Source organism: Mastigoproctus giganteus, chromosome 13 (assembly GCF_048544385.1).
Source record: "Mastigoproctus giganteus isolate SK-2022 chromosome 13, ASM4854438v1, whole genome shotgun sequence".
NCBI classification, from domain to species: domain Eukaryota; kingdom Metazoa; phylum Arthropoda; class Arachnida; order Uropygi; family Thelyphonidae; genus Mastigoproctus; species Mastigoproctus giganteus.
Genome location: NC_143587.1, coordinates 67,718,257 through 67,732,351, shown reverse-complemented (window position 1 = coordinate 67,732,351; position 14,095 = coordinate 67,718,257). Strand labels below are relative to the sequence as shown.

Genomic DNA, 14,095 nt, shown 5'->3' with positions numbered 1-14,095 from the left:
CCACCCTCTGTCTTCTAGCACTTAACCATCCTTTTATCCATTGTAGCAACTTACCTTAATACCATTCTGCTCCAATTTGTACAATAGTCTTCCATGCGCAACAGTGTCAAAAGCTTTCCTGAAATCCAAATATATGATATCAAAATTATTTTTCGCATCCAGTTCCTTTGTAACCACATCATAATATCCTATCAAATTTGTCAGACAAGACTTTCCCTTAACAAACCCATGCTGTGTCTGAATTATTGCTGCAGTCTTGTCTAGATGATCCTGCAATGCATCTTTAACCAGAGACTCCATTATTTTACCAGGAACAGAAGTTAAACTAACTGGTCTATAATTACTCGTGTCACCCTTCGATCCCCCTTTGTGAATTGGGGATACATTTGGACATCTCCAGTCCGTGGGAACCTCCCGTGAGTCCAAGGATGCTCCTATAATTATGGCTAAGGGTTTGCTTAGTTGCTTTGCCGTCTCCTTTAATATAACTGGATAGATCCCATCCACCCCAGGTGCTTTTCTTACGTTTAACTTCAACAATTTCTCTTCCACTTTGCTCTCGGTTATTACAAAATCATTAAGTATCTTGCTACAATTTGATAACCTTCTGCCATTTTCAAACCTTAATAATTCCTCATGTGTGAATGTAGATGCAAAATACTCATTCAGTTTGTTTGCTATCTGAGCAGGATCATCAACAGTCGAACCATCAATGTCAAGTGGACCGATCAGATTCATCCCCTTCCTTTTAGAGTTTATATAAGTAAAGAAATCCTTGCTGTTTTTCTTAGCATCTTTTGCCAAGGATTTCTCGTAATCTGCCTTCGCCTGCCGAACCTCCTTTGTGACCTGATTACAGATTAACTTATATCTGCCATATGCTTCTGAGTCGCTTGATAATTTATATGCATCCCATGCATTTTTATTCTCTGTTACGAGTCTCATTAGTTCATTTGACAACCATTTAGGCCTAAACCTTGAACAAATATTTCTTAATAGGTATGAGCCTTTTAGTAGCTTCCACGATTAATTCCTTGAATGCTTCCCACTTAGAATTTACTGTTGGTAACATCGTCAGTTGATCCCACTGTACAGAATTTAAAAACTGTCGGAGACCACTGTACTCGCCTTTACGGAAGCAAAAACCCTTTCCTTTACCCCTGATAGTAGTTAAATCTTTAAGTAAATCCCACGTCAGTACACTGTGATCACTGCCACCTAGTGGTTCTTTTATCTGCAAATTCCTAATACATGAATGATCACTGCTGATAACCAGATCAAGAGTATTACTTTCTCTGGTTGCCTCTCGAACATGCTGCTGCAGAAAACAGTCATCCAATAAATCCACAAAAGTCTGACTAGTGTGTGAGTGCCCAACCCACAAGTTCCAGTCAATATCTGGGAAGTTAAAATCCCCCATTATAAGACATTCCGATTTACTAGCCCACTCTATTTCTCTGTACAATTGTTCATTGTACTCATTCAAATCATTAGGCCTATAACACACTCCTACTCTTATTTTTGCTTTCGCAGTGCTTATGTCACACCAAACTGACTCAACAGTGCACTGTTCATCTATATCAACTGGATGCACTTCCTTTGATTTTATGTTTTTCTTTATTAACAGCATAACACCTCCTCCCTTCCTATCCTGTCTATCCTTTCTGTACACATTGTACTCCCCAAATTCCAGTTCGGCCTTCCTTATATCTGTGTGACACCACGTCTCTGATATCCCAACAATATCCGCCTTTGATGTCTTGACCAACACTTCAAATTCATCAAATTTATTTACTATACTTCTAGCATTGGTATACATGCAAGTATACATGCACGTATTCCTATTCCCAGCCACTCTAACACATCCCATATACCCACCTGTTTCACGATGACTGCCATCCGTCCCTGAAATCCCCAACACCCCTCGCTCCAGGTCGCTACTTATTCTAATAGAAGTTGTGCAAGAATCACCTTCACCTCTGCCTACGGCTACTGTTAAACTATTAGTCCTTGTATCCCCCCAAGCTATCAGTTTTTCGACCCACCTAACACTGCCTCGATAGCATCAGCAAATATTCTTGCACCCTTTCTATTTAAGTGTATCCCATCCCTGTAGAAGCAGTCTCTCCTGTTAACAAGTACAGTCCAGGCTGAAAAAAATTCTATCCCTTGAGCCTTGCACAATCTTTCCAGGGCCGAATTGATCGACAAGGCTCTCATCATATACTCCCTCCTATTGTGTCTGGGCAGAATTGCAGACACTTTCAAATTCAACCCTATTTCACGGCTTTTTTTGAATATTGAATTTGAATACTGTATTTGAATATTGAAATCCTTATTTTATTTTATTGGGTCTTACAGTTTATAAAGTACACTCCAAAAAAAGGTAGTGATCACAAACTTTTGTTATGAAAGAATATTACAAGAGGAAACAAATTATATGCTTTACTTTTCAATGTATTATCCATATTTCTGTATGCACAGTTTCCAATGACAGATCCATTGTATGTTTGAGTCTGAGCAAATGTCACTGAGAAGACATTTTGCATATTGGAAGCATGCCTCCATAGCCAGGTGGTAAGGAGCAGCAGTGCGTAGCACATGCTCCTTGATTAGACCGGGGTTCGAGCCCATCACCACCAAATACGGAGGATGCGGAAAGGTCAAGGAATGACCACCGCATTTCCCGGAGCAATATGGCCTTAGTTGCTAATACTCCTAAAAATCAAATAACAAACAAACATATTGGAAAATATTGCTCCCAACGATGAACTAAGTAAGCATTTTGCATCATAGATTTTCCTCCACTTGTGGTAATAACAAAAAAAAATTTTTTTTTTAAAATCATGTGAGAATAAATTTTTAAAAAAATGGGAGATAAAATATGGTTATTCAAGAGATAAATTGTAACATGCTGTATTTGATGAGGCAGTAACATTATGATAGTGCAAGCTGAAACCATTTCTGAAGAATGGAAATTTTGTTGTGATGGCTATGATGAGATTTCTATGTTACAAGCACAGAATATGCAATTTGTAATGGAAACCACAGATTACATATCCTCTTCATATTCTATGCATTTCATGGCCCGTTCTTACAGAGGATATGCAAGGATGAGTCCAAGTCAGTCCTAATATACTGTGTACAGAATTTTTCCTGTTGATAGCTGAATGTGAAACATTTTCAGTGGTAATAAGTGTGTATGCTTCCAAAGTGTTTTCATTTGGATTTTGGCTATACTATTGTGCATTTTTTGAGCAGTACTGAATATTTCAAATAATGTTATGCATAATCTTATAGAGTGAAGAAATTTTTTAGCCTTACCTGGCATATGATATACAGTTTCTGTACTAGGAGATCCAACTGACATGATAGAATAGGCATATACTCGAAAGTAATAGGTCTGACCTCCCATTAAGTTCTTCACTAAATGAAGAGTACAAAATACATACATAGAAGTTATAAAAGAGAGTATACAAAATTCTTTTAAGATCAACACTAAAATATTATACTCTAATTGCACTCATCACAATAACTGACCATCTGAATAGCAGAGAAATCTGTACTGCTAAGGAAAGCTTCAATTCTTGATAAAATAAAGTAAGCACTGTATTACATGCTTAAATTCTAAAAATCATGAATGTACATAATCTTTTATTTTATTTTTAAGTTTTTTAGAATTTACTACATGTGTATGCAATCCTGATGAAAAATATCAAGAGTTACAATAAAATCAAACATGAAGTTTATCGTGCAATGTCAACAGATGGCCGAGAAGGAAGGAACTTGGAGTCCTATCAATGATTTATCGGATCTTTACAAGTAGAGCAAAGGATATCTTATTCCTTTCTATAGAACATGATGATTTGGACACTTTATAGGAACAAGATAGATAAATTATATCTTATTGAAAACAAATATTGAAATTGACTCAGAGTGTCAATGGGAAACCTAGGAATGATACTATCAGTAGAAAAATAAAATAACACCACAGAATGTATACAAACATTTAGTAAAAGGCAGACAAACCATAATATATCTATCCTTATGATAAAACATTCTCATCAATGATACCTATCCCCATGACCAAAAACTCCCATATCGGAGTAATAGAATCGTATTTGCTACTTTGTACTTACAAAGGTTCTCCTGCAGTGCAGACTTACAATATACGCAAATACGTGTATATCATATATTGTTGAAATTATATTAAGATAAAATTAATTCCTGTTGTTACATCAGTGCCTGGATTTTCGTAGTTTATGAATAATTTTGAATTTCAATTAATCATTAATTTATTGCACTATAACGAAAAATCTCTTCTCTAGTATTCTAATCATTCAGACTATTAAATTTTATGTTTTTCTTTTCATTGGTAGGCTACCAGTGGTAGCTAGAAAAATGAAATGACATCTATCAGGGGCTGAAAAAAGACAAATTAAAAAAAGACACGAGTAAGTTGCCAACCAACAGAAAGGAGCATTGGACAAATTTATAACTGGCCCTGGCCATTCAGGCCATCATAATTCGAGCAACAATGAAGATGAAGAACAAGGAGCTTCCATCAGTCAACAAAAAGAGTTAGTTGAAGTTGAAAACTAAGGTATAGAAGAAAGCAACAATGATGAAGAAGATGAAGAACCAGTCAACAGTCAACCAGGTGAAAAACCAGTAGAAAAAAATATAGAAGAAAGTCCATTAGAAAATATTGAAACGCAAACGGAAAATATTCCATTCAAAGCTACACTAAAAGATATTGCTCTAAAAGATATTACACTAAAAGATATTGCTCTCTGGCCTAACATTTTATCTAATGAAATGGTTGTATTTCTAATTTCAAATAAACTAAAAAATATAGGCGATATAACTACACTTAAATTGGTCTATAAACACAGTGATCACATTTACTACAGAGGCTTGTGTAAAGACCATTTTTACAGAAAAATTTCGAATGGTGAAAAAGAAGAAAGGACGTGGCTAATTTTTTCCGAAACATCCAAATCAATTTATTGTTACCCATGCAAAATGTTTTCGGGCTCAAAGTCTAAGTTGACTACAGGGTTCCAAAATTGGAAAAATATTGGAATAACTTTGTCCGAGCATGAAATGTCAAAAGAGCACGTCGCTTCAGTGTGTACATTATACAAGCACTCCTCTATGTTAAATCGCATTGATGTTCAAAATCTGCAAATTACATTGCAAAAAGAAATTTATTGGAGAGAGATTCTGTGAAGAATGGTATCCACAATAAAATTCCTTGCAAGTTTGGGCATTGCTTTTAGAGGCCATAATGAGAGTGCAACATCTTTGAGAAAGGCAATTATTTGACTAGTTTAGGGTATTTGAGCGAATATGACAATTTTTTAAAGTTGCACTTACAAAAGTATGGAAATCAAAGTAGCAGACATGTAAATTATTATCGCATCAGACGTGTGAAGAACTTTTGCAAATAATCGCCGATTATCTTATGGCACACATTGTGGAGGAAATAAAATGCGCAAAATATTATAGTATTATTTTAGATTCTACATCCGATGTTGTGCATGTGGATCAACTTACTTTTGTAGTGCACTATTTATCAGCAAATGGGGATGTTAAAGAAAGATTTTTAAAGTTCTTCTCTATAGAAAGACATGATGCGGAGTATCTAGAAGAGACAGTTTTATCTACTTTGCAAAATTTGCCAGTAGATATAAAATATTGCCGTGGACAATCGTACGACAATGCATCAAATATGTCAGGCAAGTACAATGGCCTGCAAACAAGAATAAGACAACATGCTCCATCAGCAACGTTTATTCTGTGCTCCAGTCATTCACTTAATTTAGTTGGTTATGTTGCTGCAGAGAGTTGTAGTAATGCTTCCAGATATTTTTTATTCGTGCAAAATTTGTTTGTTTTTTTCTCTGCATCAACGTTTTGATGGAACATGTTATGCAATAAATTGGATAAAGGTTCTTATGCATTAAAGAAATTGTCAGATACAAGGTGGTCTGCCAGGGCTGATACAGTTTTAGCATTAAAATGTGGTTACAAAAATATAAAAGAGGCATTAGATGAGATATGCAATTCCACAAAAGAAAAAAAAAATTGCTGTTATTGAAGCAAAATCATTACTTAAAGAAATGAATGATTATGAAACTGCTGTAATGACAGTCTTATGGAATAAAATTTTGCAAAGAATCAATGCAACAAGTAAATCTTTACAATCTATTGACTGCACAATTGTTAAAGGTGCATCATTATTAAAAAGTCTAGAAATTTTTATTAATGAAAACATAAGACATAATTTCAACGAAATCGAATCAGAAGTTAAAGAACTAACAGATAAAACATTTGAAGATGATCACAAGCGAACATGTACAGAAAATCAAAAGGAATTTTTTTACATAATGTACTCTACATAATATGTGATCATTTAATAGCAGAACTGAACAGACGCGGAAAAATCTATGAAAATGTTATAAGTAATTTTAGAGTTTTTTTCCTATTTACATTGCGTGTAGAAGAAAAAAAAATGCATTAATAATTTAATAGAAATGTATAAAGATGACCTTGATTCAAGTAATTTTAAAGATGAGTTGGAATAATTTTTAATCTTTTTAGATGAAGAAGACAAGTGATCAATTAATAATATATACAAAAAAGCATTAAATATGAAAGCAACTTTTCCAAATGTGGAAATTCTTTTGAAAATTTTGTTAACCATGCCAATTTCAAACACATTGGGGGAACGCTCATTTTCTTGTCTAAAAAGAGTAAAAAATTATCTAAGAAATTCAATTTCAGAGGACAGACTAAATAATATAGCTATTTTATATATAGAAAGCAATTTACTTAAAATTATTGATTGTGATGAGATAGTTAATAAGTTTGCAAAACGAAAAGCAAGAAAAAAATTTATTTCAATATTTTCACATTTGTAATTTTAATTTCTAGTAAAATTCTATGATTTTTTTGTTCAAACTTCTGATTGTTACTCCTATTATACATATACTATCATTAATTATAATTATACTTTTATATATGTTCAACTATTAGTTCAAAACTTTGTGATTATTATTATGCTATTATTAATTATATTATACATATATTCAAATTTTATTGGAAATAAAACATTAATAGTATATAATAGTTTTTATTTATTTAAAAAAATGGTTAACATGTATTTTTATTTTCCCTGTCTCTCTCTTTTTTTTAAGGGTCCCAATATTTTCTTCTGCGCCCGGGGTCTCAACCGACCTTAATCCGCCACTGCATATCAAGCACTCAGAATATGGATCTCTTTGTTTCTGTTCATCCAATCCTCATACTTAGAAACTCTTGGATTAACATATATTGAATTAAAGGCAAGTGAAACAAATGTAAGACAGTATGGACATACAGAAACAACAGAACAAGGGAGCTAAATTAGTTAAATAGATATCAAAGGAAAATTAATGGTAATAGTCTTAGAGGTAGATCAATAAGGAGATGTATTCATTATGTCAGGAGCATGAGAGGAAAGAAGGTTTGTTCTGACTAAGGCTAAAGATGTAAGAGGAAATAGGATAGCATAACAGCATTAGGTATAATAGATTTGAATGATCATGGTGATGATGATAATGATAAACCTTTGACTTTGTTAAACAAAATATAGAGAAGAGAGAGGGGGAGAAAAATTTGAGTGTGACATTACTAAAACAATACAAAATTCTATCATAAAATGCTCTCATAGAACTCTTTTTAAGATCATAAACCTGTGTGTCCAGCTTTGGCTATTAAATTTTTATTATTATTTTTTTTTATGGAAAAGGGTGCTTATTATTATTATTTAATAAATACAGAGTGGTTCAAAAGGAGTAAACACTTTGGATATTCACAAAACAGTAACTATACTCATATGAAATCAAATTCTCAATACCAAATGATATAAAAATGCTGAAGTTTTACAGATTTGAGGTGTACCACTGCATTGGGCACAGAGGACTTTCTTCTCCCCCCCCCAAAAAAAAAGATCAATGCCACGAATTCAGTGCTAAATCTTGGTCTTATGTCCAACTTAATGACAGATATGATTATCTGTGGTTCAGCCTACGTTAATATTTTTTAAAATTATATAGCATCACCTAAATATGCGAATCCACTATGCATTTAAAAAAAATCACACACTGCTATTAAATCAGCTGTTTTGAAGCTTACTAGCTTCTCATCAGCTAGCAAGTGACCTCTATTAGCCAACAGAGTTGATCTGCCAGCTGATGTGAAGCCAATAAGTTTTGAAACAGCTGTCCTGACATTGACTCAGATTTTGAAATTAATAGTGAATTTGCATATTTAGTTGATGCTATATGATCTAAAAAGATATTAACAATTTAGGCAGAAATGTGGATGATGGTATTAGTCTTTAATTTGGACATAAGACCAAGTTTTAGCACTGAGTTCTTGGTGTTGATCTTCTCAGGAGCAGAAAGTTCCCTGTGATCATAACCTAATGCAGTTATGTGCCTCAAGTCTAACACATTTTGTTATCTGGATTAAGTATCCCCTGCCATCCTACATCATAAACTTTGAAATAAAAAAAGAATCCCTGGTGGAAATATAATTTCCATCACCAGTGAAACATGTTAAAATGTCTTCTTCACAGGTGTGGAAAAGCATTTTTTCCATCCAGTTTACAAATACAAATTCAGTGACACATACAATGTGGCTTTTGTACATGTTACAAAAAAGGACCCACCAACAGCATAAGGAGTTGTCATTATGTCACTGATACATAGTGCAGTGTGTAAGAAGTCCTTCAAATCTTAAAAATTTCAATAATACAGGTGTAAATCCAAATAACAAACTTAAGTGATATGAATTTTTCTGTGCTTTTCAACAAAGAGTGCACCTGGATGCTTGTTTTGGTGATGAACCTACTTTTCACTTAAGCAGAAAGGTCAGCCACCACAAAATTCCATCATGGAAACTGATTTCTCCACTCAACAAATAATCTTTGATTTCCCATCTAATTAATACATTGAATATGACTCCCCAAAAATATGTTATTTGCTATTTCAGAGCAGAAAATTTTTGGCCTTTTTCTTTTTATGGAAAAGATGATCGGTGAGAAAACTTAACTGGACATGTTGAATAACAGGCTTATGCCTCGATGCCTCTGATTTCATCTTCCATAAAGACGGTGCATCTACTCACTTTCATGCGGATGTGTGAAAATATATCAACAGTAGATATATACTGTTGATATGTTGGATGATATATACTGATTCTGTCCCCCTCCCCAAATCTCCAATATTTTGACCTAACACTATGTAACTTCATTTTGTAGGGCTGTGCAATCTTGTCTTTTCATTTGAGGCTAGTTATATCACTTCCACATTCCAAGTTCCTTGCAAAATTAGATTTGAAGAACTGAAAAAGTGGTTTCATTGGAACACATGAATGCAGGCATGTAAGCAATGGCTAAAACAATGGATTCATATATAAACACTTGTTGAATGGAGTGTATCTGGACTTCTTGAGATTAATGTATTTTTCAAAAAAAAAAAGACTAGCACTGTAAATATGTTTTAGCATTATAATATAATTATAATTATAATACTCTATAATATAATTTATATTATAGAATATCATTGACCAAGAAAAAAAATCAAAGTGAAATACAGTAGACTTTCAGAATAACAGCACCTTCAGGGATTCAAGGTGCAGTTATTTAAATTTTTCTGTTATCTAGAAAGTTTTATTTTTAATATATTTAATGCAGAAATAATGAGGCTAAATAAGAAATAGAAAGATAAAACATATTGATGATCCAACATTATATAAGGCCATTAATACACTCCTGCTTACACCCCATTCTATTTCTTTATTATATCAAGTTTAGTCTGCACGGGTGGCACAGTGGTATCATCACTGTCCTTCCCACACCAGGTGGAAAAGGCCTGGGTTCGAATCTAGTCAATGATGCGAGGAACGTTTATGGGATTTTTTCACTCTGTGGCTGAGTTAGTCAGTCTCAGGCGTAGATAGCAAGGTTTTTCTCCCAGAAACTGGGGTTTTTAATCCAGCAAAACAGGAAAATCAACCAGAGAACACATAATTTACAGACAATACACATGGGTATATCAATTAACTTTCAAGTGACCCTAATGTAATAGTTTGGATTATATCAAGTTTGTCACTAAGCTTTAATGTTGTTCTTCTCTGTATGAGGTTTATTAACTTTAGGAGCCATACTGAGCGGGTTTTTAATTTAAAATAAATGTAAAACAGCAGTATAATCTGTTTTATCAGTGCAGAATTCACTTTCAAAATGGAAAATGTAAACAAATACAGTAATCAAGTGATTTGCCGTTTTCTTTTTTGCCGTTTACACACAGCGCAAGACATCTGCGCTGTGTGTAAACATCCAATCTCAGTGTGCCGTTAGCTTGAATGTTCCATTATTTGGGGTGCCGTTGTTTCGACGCTGTACTGTATTCATTAATGCTGGTTCTATAATTTTTTAAAAAAAGTAAAAATTACTTCCATATGACATTCATGTAATGTCATATGGAAGTAATTTTAATTTTTGTGAGCAGTTTCTGATGGGCTAATTATTTTTTATCCTACTCAACAATACTGTAATCAAATAACACTGTAAGTACTGGCAAAACTGTATTAATTTAATTAATTTTATTTTATAATTTAAATGGTTATGCAGGATTTTCACTCCTGCTCCAACTTTAAAAATTTAAAATACAGTTGTATATGACTATTTTCAATTGGATTTATGTTTTTCTCGTCAAATTAATGGAAGAAAGATATTGTAAGGATGTTATTGTTTAAATAAACAATGATCTAAAAGTAGTAATTCTGACCCTTGCTTATAACATTAAATGAATGCATTTATGCAAGTTAATTTCACCAGAATGGCAGATCTGTACAACTACTGAATTTGTATACAGTTCTGTCACAATGCAGTTATCAAAGTGCTGCTAATCCTGTTCACAAACAACAAGATCATGCTCAACCACAGTTTCAAGTCAACCGAATGCATTGGTCATATGATATGGTGCTCCATGATTTATTAGTAATTCTTTCAGAAGAAATAGCAGTAATACTGAATGTGTGATATCATTATACACCCCATCACAAGCTATATAGGAAGAAGGCCTTTTCTTCGCTCCATAAACATCAGGTAATTATGTATTTACATTTTAAATTTAATATTCAAATACAAAGTAGACAACAGCCAGCAACCAAGGTCAGTTGCACCCACTAATCCTCTAGCACTCATAGGACTAGCGTGGTCAGGACGAGCAGGTGTTTCAATGCTTCCAGTATTTCAGGGTTAAGTTATCTTCACCCTGGATGTCAATTGAAACTAGGTCACAATCCTTGTTTAAACCTATACTGAGTGTCTCCGACTAAAATAAGCTTTTATTCAATTGCTACTTCTGTCCTAAATATCTACAACTGTTTTGTTTCACCGTGAAAATAATTTTAAGAAAATACCAGGATGCCACCCACTCAGGCTAGACAAACCTGACAGAGCTGCTTCCGGAAAGTTGTACACACAGTGCTATGCAATGGCCCCTGCGCACGAGCCCTTTGCGAAAAATGTAGCAAAGTAAAAGTCGCAAAGCTGACTAGTGCCTGCCGGGCTGCATATGCCTGTGGTCATTGTGGGAATGCAGTATATGTGCTAGTAGATGCATCACCTGACTGAACCCCACACCCATCACAGGCACCCCAGCTATGCCGAGCAAACCTTCATATAATCATCCACTAGACATGCAAGATAAAACCGGTACAAAGGGTGACTCACATATAGCCACAGTATTGATCATTTCACTGCAAAAGTGGATGCCCCAGTATGCACTCATCCAGGAATAAAAGGAAGGGAGGGGGGAACGTCACTGTTCTACAATCAAGCCACCCTTGCCCTTGAGGATAGCATCTCCAGCAACTTAGATGATTATGAAGCGCTCTATGCACTGCTTAAATTGAGATCCATTTCCATTGAAGTTGTTGTCATCTACATACCGCCCAATCCTACAAAGGAAACAATGTAAGAGGTGACCAACTGGATCCTTCACCACCTCCACACCTCATCAATGAAAATTGTCTGTGGAGACTTCAACCTCCCTCCATGTCTGGATCATATGAAAAGATTTCTCCTATCACAGCCAAGCACTGCTGGCCTAACTATAGCCAATGAGGGCCCCACAAGGGGAACAAACCAACTTGACTTGATCCTCACATAAATACCATGTACACTTGATACTCCTCAAGATGGTTATTTTAACTCAGACCATGACCCAATCCTAATGCATCTGGAATCACCAATCCCAATTTTTAACGCAAAACAACAGGTGATACGGAGAACAATTCACAGTCCCAAATATCTCGATGTTTCCAAATGCATTACAGCAGCATCTCTCATCCCACGGTATGTTCTTGAGTCATTTGATAACCTACTAGCGGCTGACCTGTTAACTAAATGGATTGTCATGGTAGCTCAATACGCGGCCTCAAAGACAGTCACAATCACTCCCCACTCCAGAGCAGGGTGGACCCCCACATCTGAACTCCAGCTTTAAATTAAAACAGCAACTCCATAAACAATGGAAGCAATCTGGCGAAATGAATGATAGGATAGCCTTTTCAAGAGCAGGAGCCATTTTCAACCACCAAAAATCCCAGTCCATCAAGAGCTATTTTGAACAGTTGCTAACAGCTGGAAAGACACCATACACAGAAGAAACTACTAGTTTCCCAGAGCAACTTGACCCCCAGAGATGGATTGACTTCATTACCCAATTTGAAGACATTGCACCATCCAACAATAATTTTGACCACATATTCAATCATAGTAGACAGGACTTGCTGACACCCATCACTATATCTAAACACCAAATCTTAGCAGCCTTGAACTCAACCCCATCCTCTACAGCTATGTGTGCAGATGGAATACTACAGTTCATCCATGCTGAGATGCCTGGGTCCATATATCATCCTTGTTAGCATCTTCAATGTAGTACTAACCAAACAAACCCTTCCCCATCAATGGAATGTCTATTTGGTAAGGCCGCACCCGAAAATAAGAACGCCATCATTAGAGAAACACTTCAGACCTATCTCCAATTCCTCATGTCTCCTGAAACTACTAGAAAGGATCCTCCTGCCAACTTTAACAGCTCACATATTTTCAGATGCCCCACCACAAATTCATTCATCACTACCAAACCGGTCCACCATTACCAATCTCCTTGCCACCACCCACAGCATCCTTACAGCTTGTGAGAGGAAAGAAGAACTCCCCATAACCTACCTCGACATCAAAGCAAAATTTGATGCTGTTGAAGTACCTGCCCTCCTACAACTGCTTGAAGACTCCATAGGTGGGGATGCATTGCATTTCCTCTCATCACTCCTTTAGAACCGTAAATCATACTCCATAATTCTGATAGAAGCTATACTAAGCAAATATCTACAGGAGTACCATAAGGGAGAGTCCTCTCCAGCCTCCTCTTTACTGCCATTATCTCCCCTTTTGTAATCCAAAGACCAGATATATTTTCTTATGCTGACAATTTAAAAATACTGACCACCATTCAAAAAAAAATGCAGACCCCAATATGATCACAAAGGAAATTAATAGTGTGCTCCTCGCACTAGTAGGCTACCTCAAACAATTTGGCCTTAATATCAACCCAGCAAAGTCTGAGTGAATATTCTACTCCTTGAAGAAAGAGCCCACAACCATCTTGCCAAAGATTATTGCAGTATCCATACTTCCTGTTTCATATCATTTAGATTTGGGGGTGGTTTTTGACACAAAGCTGATATTTAACCATCACATCGAAAAACTCATCAGGCAAGTGGCACACCTGAAATGGAGAGCCAAGCAGCACCTTCATTACGTCTCAGACAAGGTTACTGCAACAGAGTATGTCAGGACCGTCATATACCCCCCGCTACTTTATGCAGCAGAAATCTGGGTGTCAGCAACACCCACGAATACAAAACACATCTGGGCAGCAGAGTACTGGCTCCTCAAGTGGGTAACCTACAAACACAGGATACCACCACAAGCCCATATGACTGAAATGGCCTTGGCCCTGGGAAT

The 14,095-nt window shown here is 35.5% G+C and overlaps 1 protein-coding gene across 1 annotated transcript in view; it reads right to left on the bottom strand.

Moving 5' to 3' along the window:
- Positions 1 to 14,095, bottom strand: part of LOC150076138 (protein turtle-like) — a 481,828-nt gene that overhangs the window by 23,387 nt on the left and 444,346 nt on the right. The window contains exon 13 of the mRNA XM_090387265.1: positions 3,325 to 3,426. Within this exon, the coding sequence (XP_090243391.1) occupies positions 3,325 to 3,426 (102 nt within the window). The remainder of the gene's footprint in view (positions 1 to 3,324; positions 3,427 to 14,095) is intronic.